The sequence below is a fragment of the Zootoca vivipara genome, chromosome 2 (genome assembly GCF_965207765.1).
Source record: "Zootoca vivipara chromosome 2, rZooViv2.hap1.1, whole genome shotgun sequence".
NCBI classification, from domain to species: domain Eukaryota; kingdom Metazoa; phylum Chordata; class Lepidosauria; order Squamata; family Lacertidae; genus Zootoca; species Zootoca vivipara.
This window is the reverse complement of record NC_142584.1, coordinates 5,508,828-5,523,030: the sequence shown is the minus strand read 5'-3', so window position 1 is coordinate 5,523,030 and position 14,203 is coordinate 5,508,828. Positions and strand designations below refer to the sequence as shown.

At 45.8% G+C, this 14,203-nt stretch overlaps 1 protein-coding gene across 3 annotated transcripts in view; it reads right to left on the bottom strand.

Moving 5' to 3' along the window:
- The window catches only part of LOC118077832 (uncharacterized), a 117,994-nt gene that overhangs the window by 30,065 nt on the left and 73,726 nt on the right, over window positions 1-14,203 (bottom strand). For all 3 annotated transcript variants that reach the window (XM_035101564.3, XM_088661229.1, XM_035101583.3), the window contains 12 exons: window positions 12,474-12,518; window positions 11,554-11,607; window positions 11,224-11,331; window positions 10,333-10,386; window positions 10,190-10,243; window positions 8,774-8,818; window positions 6,573-6,626; window positions 5,057-5,101; window positions 4,690-4,743; window positions 3,071-3,124; window positions 1,398-1,451; window positions 84-191 (listed from right to left, as the gene is read on the bottom strand). In XM_035101564.3, the coding sequence (XP_034957455.2) occupies window positions 84-191; window positions 1,398-1,451; window positions 3,071-3,124; window positions 4,690-4,743; window positions 5,057-5,101; window positions 6,573-6,626; window positions 8,774-8,818; window positions 10,190-10,243; window positions 10,333-10,386; window positions 11,224-11,331; window positions 11,554-11,607; window positions 12,474-12,518 (729 nt within the window). The remainder of the gene's footprint in view (window positions 1-83; window positions 192-1,397; window positions 1,452-3,070; window positions 3,125-4,689; window positions 4,744-5,056; window positions 5,102-6,572; window positions 6,627-8,773; window positions 8,819-10,189; window positions 10,244-10,332; window positions 10,387-11,223; window positions 11,332-11,553; window positions 11,608-12,473; window positions 12,519-14,203) is intronic.

The following is a 14,203-nucleotide window of genomic DNA, read 5'->3' as shown; positions in this document are numbered from 1 at the left end:
GGTTTGTGTCAGATCTGATGTGTTAATTCACAAGTTTCTTACAGTTTGTTATTATGACACACATTTCCCAGGTGAGCACTCACCTTGGCACCTTCCCTTCCAGCAGCACCTGGCAAACCTTGTTCTCCAGGGGGACCGGGGGAGCCTGGGTGGCCTCTCTCCCCCACGGGACCAGTTTCTCCAGAGTTTCCCTGTGGTACAGAGAAGGTACACCACTTGAGAGCAGTTTGGGAGCAAAAACCAGCAGAGGCTGCCTGGAGGCACTGGGACAACTGGCGACGGATTTTGCTGGTTCCTAGTTTCTGGTAGGCCTCATCAGACACCACAGTGAGACTGTATGCAATGCAACAACAAACAGGGCTTGATAAAAGATTGCCCCCTCCCACCCACCCACCCACCTCTTTCCTGCACCCGTGATTATGACAGCTGTGCTTGGAGGGTTTTGCTGCTGCTGCTATTGTTAAAAATTATAATGGTTGGCAGCCTTTGATAATTCAGTTCCTACATGAATTCTCTTACCTGTCTCCCAGCCCAAGTCATGTACATTAGTTAACTATGAGCTGCCTGAATAAGTATTTCTGTTTCTTTATTCTAAACCTATTTCCAATCAATGACTATGAGTATTGATAGAGCAAGGGAGTATGCAATTTCTCTCTAATCACTATAAATCTTGATTGGGTCATTCCCATGTCTTTCTTCTGAACTAAAAAGGCATGACCCCTTAAAAGGAAAACAGGGAACAGATATTTCTACCACACTCTGTTTGCAAACCTCTTGTGGGGTATCTAACTATCCCCTGGTGGAGATTGATTGCTGAACTGGATAGATCTGCAGCCCACTTTATTCCAATCAAGCAAGAGCATTATATGCTCTTACAGTTGTGAGAATCTATAAGGCACTGGTGTGTATGTGTGTGTGAAACCAGAGTCTCCAACACCAGCCAGATTCCAGTTCCTCAGAAGACCAGGCCTTATGAATAAAGTTAGCTGACTTCGCAGCTTGAATATCATCAGGTGATCTAACAAGACTATTGGGACACACCGACTCCTGCAGCTAAACCAGTTGCTGAGTTTGAGCAACTTGTCCCTGAAGAGCCAGCAGACTCCTAGCCTCCTTAAACTGACAGCTGATATCTGATCCTTCCTGTAATGGATCAGCTTTCTAACATTCAGCCCTTTTTATCCTTATCTGTCTGTGCCTAAACTGGACCCAGCTGCAGCCTGACTCAGAGCAAGGCCAAGGCCTGACAGAATCCGCCCTGTGCACAGGATCACACAAAGGAGGTTCTAGACCCCACGGTGAAGTTCTGAACCCCTCATCTCCAGTCAAGCACCACCATCTATTTATCTTTTATTATTTTGACTGTGGTAATAAGAACTAAAGCTTTTCTTCCTTACCTGTGGTCCCACAACTCCAGTAGGTCCTGGTGGGCCAGTTTTGCCATGAAATCCCTAAAAATAAATAAATAAATAAATTTATATCCCACCCATCTGACTGTGTTTTCCCAGCCACTCTGGGCGGCTCCCAACAGAATATTAAAAACACAATAAAACATCAAACATACAAAACTTCCCTAAACAGGGCTGCCTTCAGATGTCTTCTAAAAGTCGGATAGTTGTTTATTTCCTTGACATCCAATGGTAGGGCGTTCCACAGGGTGGGTGCCACTACCAAGAAGGCCCTCTGCCTTGTTCCCTGTAACCTCACTTCTTGTAGTGAGGGAACCGCAAGAAGGCCCTCAGAGCTGGACCTCCATATGCGGGCTGAATGACGCTCCTTCAGGTATACTGGGCCAAGGCCATTTAGGGCTTTAAAGGTCAGCACCAACATGTTGAATTGTGCTCGGAAATGTACTGGGAGCCAATGTAGGTCTTTCAGGACCAGTGTGATATGGCCTTGGTGGCCACTCCCAGTCGCCAGTCAAACTGTCACATTCAAGATTAGTTGTAGTTTCTGGGTCACCTTCAAAGGTAGCCCCACATAGAGTGAATTGCAGTAGCCCTAGTGGAAGCGTATACCACTCTGACGAGACAGTCTGTGGGCAGGTACCCACAGCCTGCGTACCAGATGGAGGTGGTAGACAGCTGCCCTGGACACATGCCTCCATGGATAGCTGCGAGTCCAAAATGACTCCCAGGCTGCGTACCTGGTCCTCCATACCTGCCCGCCTCCTGTCCCCCCAAAACAGTACTTCTGTCTTGTCAGGATTCAACCTCAATCTGTTAGTTGCCATCCATCCTCCAACCATAGCTGCCAAGTTTTCCCTTTTCTCGCGAGGAAGCCTATTCAGCATAATGGAAAATCCCTTTAAAAAAGGGATAACTTGGCAGCTATGCCTCCAACTGTCTCCAGACACTCACATAGGACCTTCACTGCCTTCACTGGTTCTGATTTGAAAGAGAGGTAGAGCTGGGTATCATTCGCACACTGATGAACACCCAGCCCAAACCCCCTGATGATCTCTCCCAGCAGCTTCATATAGATGTTAAAAGAGCCCATCACCCAGACCTTCCTGGCTCACTTTTATGAGCCAGGGTGGGCAAGGATCAAGGAGACAGGTGGTCGGTTTCACTAGTCCAAGCAGCCTATCCACATCCTCGGAGGCGTTTTGGGGTACCCCAACTACTTTGCTGGTGTAAGAACAGATGTACGCCATTACTAGATTCTGATTCGGAATGAGAGGTCATGTTTTAAGCTGTCTCTGCACTGTAAATATCTTGCACAATAACAGTCTTTAAAGACCAATTGGACTCAAGCAGAGTTACTCTAGAGTAGCCACGATGACCCTCTGACAAGAGGTTTAGCTGTTGCCCGATCAGCCAGTTCTGTTCACTTGGAAACTGTATCTTGTTTTCCTTTGCTCTAGCAACAAAGTGGAAGGCACTGTGGAGAGCCAGCAGTGGCATGCAAAGCCCATTAAGAGAAAAGGGTGGAGGCTCCCGGGCTGGCATAGACAGGCCAAGAAGAGCATTTGAGGTTACAGGGAAGGAACACTTGGAAAGTCTGGCCTTTGCCTAGAGCCCCCAAATGACTAGAACCAACTTTGCACTGTGCTCAAAATGATACTCACCGGCTCACCACGCTGACCTGGATGTCCCGGTAAACCATCCTTCCCAGCAGGGCCCTACAAGTTAAAAGAAAACTTTCAGATGGCCAGGAGGGATCCTTTGCCCAAGAATCCCTCCTTAGACAGCTGCAGGCACACTCCAAACACACATCAGAGAGTTTGAATAAGTGTGCAAAAGGTTTGTGTCATAGGGCCTCAGTCTGGTCTACAACTGCCCTTCATGGTACTGTCTACAATATTTTTTGTCTTTTTGGTATGAGATCGTTGGCAGCCTGTACTGAGGCAGATTAATAAAACTAATGCAATAAAGTGATAAACACCTGTGAGAAAGATTAGCAGTTGGGAAACATTTCAAGTCTATGAAAACCAGCAGACAAAGATTGTGCTCTTTCGAGTGCTCTGATCAAGAACATGGGAGGAGAGGGGAAGGCAGTGAAATATGAAGACAACTCTGCTGGACAGCTCCCCAGTCTAAATGCCAGAGAGCAAAGATGGGAATAAGACAGCTCTGAGATCTAATATGATCAGCCACCTGGTACCCTCCAGGGATTTTCAAAATGAACATGTCAAGCTATTGCAATTTTGTGATAGAAACATGCCTCACAATTTATGCTGGTTCCCCCCCTTCCCCCATCTCTTTCATACAGTTGGAAGTTGCAGGTAAAATTCATTTTGCCAGAATGTATCGCCTGTGGCGACAACAAATGAGGGGGTGGTGAATTTCAATTTGAACAAATTTCTTTAGTTCACAACTGTTGAACAAAAATTCCCCTTCAAACAAATACTGACCAGAAATGAGAAGCTTAGATATCAAAAGGTAGCACTGCTGTGACCATGAACAGGCCAGATTTTATTTGGGGATGGAACATGAAGCAGCCCTATAATTTGAAAATAACAATATGGCTGCCAAGTCATTTATACTGTTTGTTGCCTCCAAACCACGCTCCCCTTGTACATTCCCTGCAAAAGAGTTGATGGATTGGACCTCCTCTCCATGCTGAACAAAAAGTCAAAATGGTGACGTATCCAGCCTTTAAAGTCTTGTACCCAGAGACTTTTATACTTTCCCTCACACACTGGTACAAATGCACTCACATTGGCAGCACATCCACCTATTCAGCATTTATGTCAGTTTAACCACATTTATGTTAGAAGCTTCTTTGGGATGCAGAAAATGCAATCAAATGCAGTAAGCATAGGGATTAATCTAGCCTCCATCATACCAGTGGCTTTAAAAGCATTTTTCCTATAGGAGAAGTGAGGCAGGGACTGGCTTCTTAAGACTCTTGAGGAGTGCCTCCAAGAAAGCATTAGTTCCCCCCTCCCAATACTACAGCCAAAACCTCAAAGGCAAAAGGGAGTCATTCTGCACGCCCCCTTGCCCTCACATACTTGGGTCCTATCATGTAAAGGACACAATATTATCTCAGGCTGTTTCCATAGCAGATGCTTAAACTGGGTTTTGCTTTCTTTGCAAGTGTTGGCCTAAAACAGCTAGACTGTACATTTTTCTTCCACAAGGCACTCTTGGGTTTGAATGCCTCATGGGACGACCGTCCCCTACCAACACCATGCTTCTAGACAAGTAGGAACTTGGGCCTGGGGGCCCGTGGGATACTTACAGGTGGGCCCTTGGGACCTGGGAATCCATTAGGGCCCTGTGGACCGGAGGGACCCTTAGGAAAGAGAAGGGGAAATGAGATTGTGAGAGGCTTTCTCCATCTTCCTTGCCTTGCCTTTGACCTCCTCCTGCCCATCTCAGTCACTTAACCTCTTAGACCTCATTGGTGGCACTTGTCTTCTTCAATTCAGCTTTTGTTCTTCCCACCCACTGCAGCATGGGTCTGTTACCTAGAGTAAAACCTCACCCTCCACAACTCTGGTGCCATTTAAGACATCATAGCTTCTTCGGTCAAAGCAGAAACTGGACTGCTGATATCACCCTCTCCAGGGTTCCTTCCCTTGCACTGACCTGATTCCTCAGCTTACCTTTTCCCCAACAATTCCTGGGGCTCCATCGTGGCCTGAATCACCCTGTGGGAAGAAAGCATTGTTGAAGGCTGGCAGAAAAAGATCCCAGCTTTTGATTGCAATAAATGTTGGGGACCATAGCTGTCAAGTTTTCCCTTTTCTCGCCTATAAGCCTATTCAGCATACGGGAATTTCCCTTAAAAAGGGGGAGAACTTGACAGCTATGTTGGGGACTAGCATGTAAAGCGGTCTTAGAGGAATAAGGTTGAAGACCCAGCAATAAGAAGCACTCATTCAGTAAGGTCCAGTTGTGACCGACTCTGGGGTTGCGGTGCTCATCTCGCTTTATTGGCCGAGGGAGCCGGCATACAGCTTCCGGGTCATGTGGCCAGTATGACTAAGCCGCTTCTGGCGAAACCAGAGCAGCACACGGAAACACTGTTTACCTTCCCACCAGAGCGGTACCTATTTATCTACTTGCACTTTGAGGTGCTTTTGAACTGCTAGGTTGGCAGGAGCAGAGACCAAGCAACGGGAGCTCACCCCGTCGCAGGGATTCGAACCGCCGACCTTCTGATCGGCAAGCCCTAGGCTCTGTGGTTTAACCCATAGCACCACCCGCATCCCTACTCATTCAGTAGGGGAGCTAGAAATAAGGACTAGAAATAAGGTAGAAATAAGCTAGAAATAAGGACTAGAAATTCATGTGAGTCAAATAATTCATTCAGATGGCTGACTTGGTGCAGAGTTCCTGCGACTATTCGATTTTGAATAGCATGATTGAATGCTCTTCCATAGCAAAATCTTACTCCCTGTGGGAAAAGCAGCATGTTGGGGAGAGGGTTGTGGTAACTGAGTGTATGGTCTAATATTCTTGTTTTCTTTGTTCATAAATAACCTATAGAATCCTAGAATTGTAGAGTTGGAAGGGGCCCCCAGGGTCATCTAGTCCAGCCCCCTGCAATGCAGGAATCTCAGCTAAAGCATCCAGGACAGATGGGCATCCAATCTCTGCTTTAAAAACCTCCAACGAAGGAGAGTCCACCACCCTCCATCCCATGGTCAAACAGCTCTTACTGTCAGAAAGTTCTTCATTTAAAGAAACATCATTTAAAAGGAAACTGCACTGTAAGCAAAAAAAACTGACACAGCAAAAAGAAGCAGGAATCATGGCTAAACCACCCAAAGGATGCACAAGTGATTTCAACAATAGCCTTGAGGGAAACAGTAGTCTCTAGTGAACAGCACTGCCTCTTAGTAGTAGTGAAATTACATAATTTAGAGATTGGCTGGGGGGGGGGGTCGGGGTGGAGGGGACAACAAAAGGTTTGAAGACAGGTTGGCCTCAGGGCTGTTCCTTAGAAAATATGCTACGCAGAGTCTAAAAAGGTCCTGCTATGAGATCAGTGGAAGCCAACCCATAAATTATGTAGATGAGAACAGGGTTGTGCTCCAATGGAGAGCACTGAGGGGAACAAACATCCTGCAGAGGTCACAGAGAAACGTACAAGACCACATGCACAGGCAGACATACCTTTGGTCCTGGTTTTCCTGTGGGTCCTGGCAAACCACGTTCACCTGGAAGACCCTAGAAAGGGAGAAAGGACACTAAATTTCATAGCCTGGTAAATGCCACATGGGGGCTGCGCCAGACTTTGGAGGTCCCACGTGATTTAGAGTGATGAAATTGAGCAACCAGACTGGGTAATTCCAGAAGACAATATCTCATTTCAGCACTTGCATGCTAAACTAAGAATGCAGGAGGGTAACTGAGTGAATTGCAACTTTTCGGGGGGGGGAGGGTATGGCATGTCACATGATCATGACTTCATGCACTAGCCCCTGGAAGCTGTACGCCGGCTCCCTCAGCCAGTAAAGCGAGATGAGCGCCACAACCCCAGAGTCGTCTGCGACTGGACCTAACGGTCAGGGGGTCCCTTTACCCTTTACCTTTATGATATATGAAGGGTGGAAAGGGTGCTGAAGGCCTCAGAACTTGAAAGAGGCAGTGGGGCAGCTACTCCTAAAACAACCTCTGGATTCAGAGGTTTATTCCAGGCATCCCCAAACTGCGGCCCTCCAGATGTTTTGGCCTACAACTCCTATGATCCCTAGTTAACAGGCCAGTGGTCAGGGAAGATGGGAATTGTAGTCCAAATCATCTGGAGGGCCGAAGTTTGGGGATGCCTGGTTTATTCCATGTCCTGCCTGGTTGGCCACACTCCTTTTAGGGGCAAGGTGCTTGAGAAAAGTGCAGGCAGTCCAGCTGTAGGCCTTTTTTCAAGGAAACTGATGATCAGAACTCATTTCAATCTGGATTCAGGTCTGTTTTTCACCCTGATGGATGACCTCCAGGAAAGATGGCAGGGGCGTCCCTGCCAAACCTCCTAATCTCACAGCTGCTTTTGATACTGTTGGTAAGGTATTCTCCTGGATTGTATCCATGGGCTGTGATGGGGAAGCACTGTCTCCCATTGGCTTGACACTTGCTTGCCAGAGAAGCCAGGCAGTTCCAGAGTCACGTTCAGCGATGGTGCCTCAGTCCCTTGGAGGCTGAACTGCAAGGCGCTGTAAGGCACTATCTTATCCCGAAGGCTAAAACAGCTATATGGCCACTTGAGAAGATCACCCTGTTATCCTGTTCAGTTGCCTGCACTGTTTTAAATGAGGGGTTTTAATTGTATTTTTCTTACTCTATCTTTATTTGTAGCAGTACATTTATTGCATTTTGATTCTGTAATTTCTGTAATTTGCTGTGGGTTACACACGATATCCATTTTTTCTGAATAAATATCACAGACGATGGCAGTAACCATATCTGGCTCTGGTCCTTGCCATTACCCATCACATTTTTTAAAGTTCATTTTATTTTAATGATTTCTAGGCCACCCTCCTAGCAAAAGTCCTCTCATGGCAGCTTACATTAGTAGAATAAAACAAAAGATCAGTGCTATAGTATTAAAGTTAAAACATTTCATAAGACAGCTTTTATAAAATTAATTGAAAAAGGTAATAAGAACAATGTGAAACCAACAGTTTAAAACCAGCAGCAATATAAAACACTAATAAACACTAATTAAAAGCAGCTCAGAAGAAATGGCTTTTCAAGACCAATTTAAAAGCCAGCACTGAAGGGGCCCAACATATTTCTGTCCCACTTTTCTTAGCAGTATTTTCACATCATTGTAATTGGTTTTTTTCCGAGTAAGTAATTGTACCGTATGTTCAAGTGGCAGGTGCTTAAATACAGGAATACAGGTGCTTAAATACAGGAAATTGGCCAACTTGGATCCGTATCAGTGGATTGATAGATCAATAAATAGAGATAGAGATAGAGATAGGAAGCGCTCCAGTGGAGTAAAATGACAGGCCTTTGGAATGGTGTCCCTCCCTCGCACCCATTTGTGGAATGCTATCCCGGGGGAAACTTGCCTGGCACCACAAAATGTTTTTAGGCATTAGTCCAATACATTTTTATTTCCTCAGGCATTCAGTAGCTTAGTTGGGCTCTGCTGTGGTGCTCATCTTTTAGTGAGGTGGGGTAGGTCTTGTTCAATGCATTGTGTTATTGGATGAACATATTAGGATTTTTGAATTCCCTGGTTTAAAATCTATTTTTCTGTTTGTTTGTATTTTATCTTGTTATGCTGCTTTGAGACCTTTTTGTACAAAGCGACTAAAAGAGGTTAATAACAATAAAAATAAGCTGTGCTGTCACATTGGGTAAAAGCTCACCGGGGGACCCCGTTGTCCCGTCTGCCCAGCCTGGCCAGCTTTGCCCTGTGAAACATAAAGAGAAACGGAAGATGAGACAGAAAAGTAGGGCACCCATACATGCTCTCATTATGAGATGGCACCGTGCCTCAGCACTTTGGTCATCCAGAGGCCTCTGTCGCTCTAGGACGCTCTACTCACCAGAATTAATAAGGCAAAGAAGTCCTGTCTTGCCCAGAGATGCTGTCTTCCTTTCAGATCCAATTCATCTCTTGACTATGCAAACTAGAGATGGGGAACCTATTGCCTTGCAGATGTTGTCAGCCTACAACTCGCACCATCCCTCACCAATGTGAGGGATGATGGGAGGCCAAGTTTGGAAGGGGTGAGTTAGCTCAGATGCAGGCTTGCACCTGAAAATCATGCCTTCTGCCCCGGCAAGCCTTATCTTCAATCCTAGATGTGTAAGGACTGAGGGAAAGCACTCTGCACATGCTCAGATACACTTTTATCTTGGTTTCATAAATTTCAGAACTAAGCCCTTCACTTTGAAAACAGGTTTCAGGGTTGAACCCCAAATCAGATTAAGCCCTAGTACATTGCAAGGCATGGGGCAGAAAACCCTATTACAAAGTCTGAAGGCCTTGTTCTCTGACACCCATATTGCCACCAAGGATGGAGAGAGGCAAGAAAGTGCTCAAGGGGAGAAGGGCCCCCTGGTGTGAACCTCCTGTTTAGGGAAGTTTTTAATGTTTGATGTTGTTGCTTTTTTATTATTCTGTTGGGAGCCACCCATAGTGGCTGGGGAACCCAGCCAGATGAGTGGGGCATAAATAAAAAATTATGATGATGATGATGATGATGATGAACATGGGTTGGTGCCAATTACTTAAGGTTATGAAGGGAGACATAGCAATTCTAAAATATTAAAATTATAATTCCATAGCTTATACAGTGGTACCTCATGTTACAAACACTTTGGGTTACAGACTCCACTAACCTGGAAGTGGTACCTCGGGTTAAGAACTTTACCTCAGGATGAGAACAGAAATCATGCACCGGTAGCGTGGCGGCAGTGGGAGGCCCCATTAGCTAAAGTGGTACCTCAGGTTAAGAACGGTTTCAGGTTAAGAACAGACCTCCGGAATGAATTAAGTTTGTAACCTGAGGTACCACTGTACTGGCCTTTCCTCCAGCTGGCTGGCTCTGCCCTGCCACTCTCACAATCTCATTGGCTTCTGTCCTCTTTGCTATCTTTCAACTATCTCACAACTTCTCATGAGGCAAGTCAATCGAAAAATCAAGTTCCCCTTAAAAAAGCTCAGCAACTTACTTTTTGAAATATGGCAACCCTACCATACCTACAACCCCTGGATGTGCCTTCCATTCACATGGTGCTCTCCAGATGTGGCCCCTGTTTCCCATGGCTCCACTCACCCGTTTGCCTTTTTCTCCAATGAGGCCCAGAGGCCCTGGAAATCCAGTTGAGCCCTGCAGAAAAACCACACCGTCACGGTAAAGCAGATGATGACCGGGGACATGTCATCCTTCCTTTACCTCACAAATCTCCTCATACTCACCTTAGGTCCCTGGCGCCCAGGGTATCCTGGTAGGCCTGGCACCCCCAATTTGCCCTGCAAAAATAGAAGATCAAAGTCTTAAAGTGCCCCCAAAACAGTGGTGTAGCATGTGGGGGGGCACAGGGATGGTGACCTCCAGGCGCAAAATGAGAGGCTCCCTGCTGAACTCCTGCTGCCTTCTGGAGCCACACGGAAGCAAGCCATGCCTTCATCCTTTGGGGCTGGGGCAGTGCCTCCTTCTTGGACGCCTGTGTGTGCCCTGTCCCTGAACTGGCCAGAGGCGCTGACTCTCCTGGCCTGTGAGGTGGTGAGGCCCAGGGAATGCTGGGTGCCAGTGAGAGCAGTGGCCCAGGCCCAGGGTAGGGAGGAGGAGGCTGTGGTGGGGGATGAGCCACGGTAGCTGCGGAAGAAGGAGTGGCAGCTCCACTTGGCACTCCTGGCACTGGCCTCCCCAGCAGTGAGGGGTCATGGCCAGCAGGCAACAGTGGGGCATGCAAGGGCAGCCCAGAGCTCTCACAGCATGGATGCCCACCAATGTGCCCCCCAGCCCACCCCATGACTTGCCACTGCCACCCACATGCCACCCAACTGGCTCAAGGGGGGAGGGGGCCGTGGCCGACCACCCAGGAGGGAGGGAGGCAGGAAAGGGCCCAAGGGGCGAAGGGCCCCCTGGTGCGCACCTCCATCCCAGCTCCTCACCAGGAGGCTCAACACTTTCCCCGCCCCAGGCATCAGCAACCCATGCTACACCACTGCAAAAAAGGACTAGACAACTCCTTGAAAGTGGGTAGAGATGAGAACTGTGTGTAAAGTAGTGTGAACCTAGTGTAAAGTAGCTAGCTACCTGTTCCTAAAAATAGGCACAGGGAGGGTGATGGGTCAATGACTCACCTTCTCACCAGCTGGCCCAGAAGAACCAGCTTCCCCCACAGGTCCTGCCTGCCCTTTCAGCCCCTCAGGGCCATCCTCACCACGTACACCCAATGGGCCAGCATCACCCTGTCAGAAATAAAAACAAAAGGGTGGTTGTAGCAGAATCCGGGGGTAAAAATATTGGGAGGTCAGGGATTTACAGATTCCCCAGTACAAGAACTGGAGTCATTTAGGAAAATGACATGGGTAAGCATACATTAGTTTGCTTTATATTAAATTGTGTGATTAGCACACTCAAAGTTCTTAAATGTACAGAACCATTGGCATATGGGAAGGGGTATCGCTCACCCGGTCACCTTTTGGCCCCATGTCACCCTTGAAACCAGGAAATCCATCTTCTCCCTATAAAGAGACAACAGGTAGCCAGAGCAGTAGAAGTGCCTAGGTCTCTAAATTTGACACTGATGTGTGGCATCAAGAAGCATACATATCCACACTGCCGATGTCCCCAACTTCTCTGCTATACTAGCTGCCCAATTTGGGTGATGTTCAGAGGGCCTTCCCTTTCTCCTTTTACCAAAACCTCCCCTTACAATCCTTGCCAACACCACAAACCCTCCAAAGGACCCAAATGGAACTCCTTCAAGAGCAGAAGTGGAGGGCTGAGCCACACAACTGCTCCTGGAGGATGACTGGGAAGTGTTGGAATATTTCAGTTTTCTGAGAGGGTAAGGGGTCTCTCTCGGGATCTGAGTGGCCAGAGACTGGTACAAATTGCCCGTATTAGGACAATTAGCTAGCAAACCTGCTAGCAGAACTACTAACTCAAATTTACTTGCAAAATTTCGAATCTTCAGTTTTCCCAGTTACAAATAGTTGGCAATTATAATAATTTTATAAAACAAAGAAGATGTTAAATTTGGCAGGTAGATACTTAACACCATTTATAATTTATCAGGAAGAAATAAAAAATCTCAGCTTGTTTTAAAAAAAAATACTCCAGTGAGCAACCTGGCTGCTGAATTCTGCACTAACTGAAGTTTCCAAACCGTCTTCAGAGGCAGCCCTGCATAGAATACATTGCAGTAATGTAACCTTGAGGTTACCAGAGCATAGACAACCCAGATTATTCCCCAGATTAAATTTCCATAATTTGTTACATGGTGTACAACAAGTAGAGAAAGCAGGAACAGACAAGTCGTATCCGGAGATTAGAATAAATCCATGAGATCTGTTGTCTGAAATAGACCCCTGACCTGAAAACTCACCTTCTCACCTTTGCTACCTTTGAGGCCCCTCATGCCAAATGCTCCCTGCGGAAACATGGAAAGGTACAGCAGTGTTAGCCAAAAGAATTTAAAAAATAGCATCAAGCCTTTAAAAAACTCCCACTTTTATTATTTATTTATTTGACAATAGATGCATATTGTTAAAGAAAAAAACATTTGAATGATTCAACTCATTTGATTAAAAAATAGAAATAGAATAGAAATTCACTATCCTTAGTCCAAAAATCCACTAACCTTAGTCCAAAGATAAAGTATTCCTGACAAAACATGTAAATTAGATTTTCCATATATCTTACTACACCAGTACATGCTTTAACAACAAAAAATCCTTCAGCTAAAGAGTCATCAATCTGTCAACCCGCTCTGATCTGAAACAAAACAGTTAATTTAACCATACATACTGTGCTCCAGCCTTAGTGAACCAGTCCTGCACATTGGCGGGGCCGGGGAGGGGGGGGGATTCTATTCCAGTTGTAAGCAATAGTTATACAGGCTGCACTTACTAAACTGAGCACCATCTCTCTGACATCTGTAGGTATTGCATCCTTACAAGGTAAAAAAGGATGGTTAAGCCCAGTCAAAGGCGACTATGGGGTTGCGGCACTCATCTTGCTTTCAGGCCGAGGGAGCCAGCATTTGTCTTCAGACAGCTTTCCGGGTCATGTGGCCAGCATGACTAAACCGCTTCTGGTGCAACGGAATACCGTGACAGAAACCAGAGTGCACAGAAACTCCATTTACCTTCCTGCCACAGCAGTACCTATTTATCTACTCGCGCTGGTGTGCTTTCGAACTGCTAGGTTGGCAAAAGCTGGGACAGAGCAATGGGAGCTCACTGATTGGCAAGCCAAAGAGGATCAGTGGTTTAGACCACAGCACTACCCGTGTCCCTGCATCCTTATTACAACCAAGTAAGACCAGTGGGTCTATTGGCGGAATATATCCCATAATTGTTTCAATTTCTTTAACAATATCAATCCAGAAATTTGTTTTATTTTAAGACAGTGCCAGAAAATATTTAAGATATGTGTGTTAGGCATCTTAAATCTCCAACACGAGCTACTGACCATTTTATACATATGGTAAAGATGTTTTGATGTTAAATAACATCTAAAAATCATTTTATAGAATCTTCCTTCAAGATCCGTTCTGCCATACCCATCTCCACGTATTTGTCTTCCTAAAGAACCGAGTCTTCCTAGACAACCATACTCGGTAATTAAGGTGTGAATACGGTTTCTAAATTGCAAATATTGGGTTAGCAGTTTTTACAGCTTCAGAGATGCTAGAGATATTAAAACAGCCAATCAATTCTTAACAAAAAAAACACTATCATCTTATACAAATGTTTATTAGCAGCAAACCAGTTTGATACACAGCTATTAAAGGAGGAGTGGAATAAAGATTTGAGATTTTGGTCTCGACCAAGCAATGGGGAAATGTGTTAAGTTCTATAACAAGGGTGTCTCTGGACTTTAAACTAAGAGTCAAACAACAAACAATATTATTCAGAACTTACTGGACTCCATTATGTCTGGCAGAGGTAATAAAGAGATGATCAACAGAATAATCTTAAATTTGCAGAGGAAAATATCCTTTTGCGTTATATACCCAATTATTTACCCAGTACATGGAAGCAACAAAGGGGCAACTCTACATTCAATAGAGATTTTTGAGCTACTCTGGGTCTTTCACCAAAAACATCTACA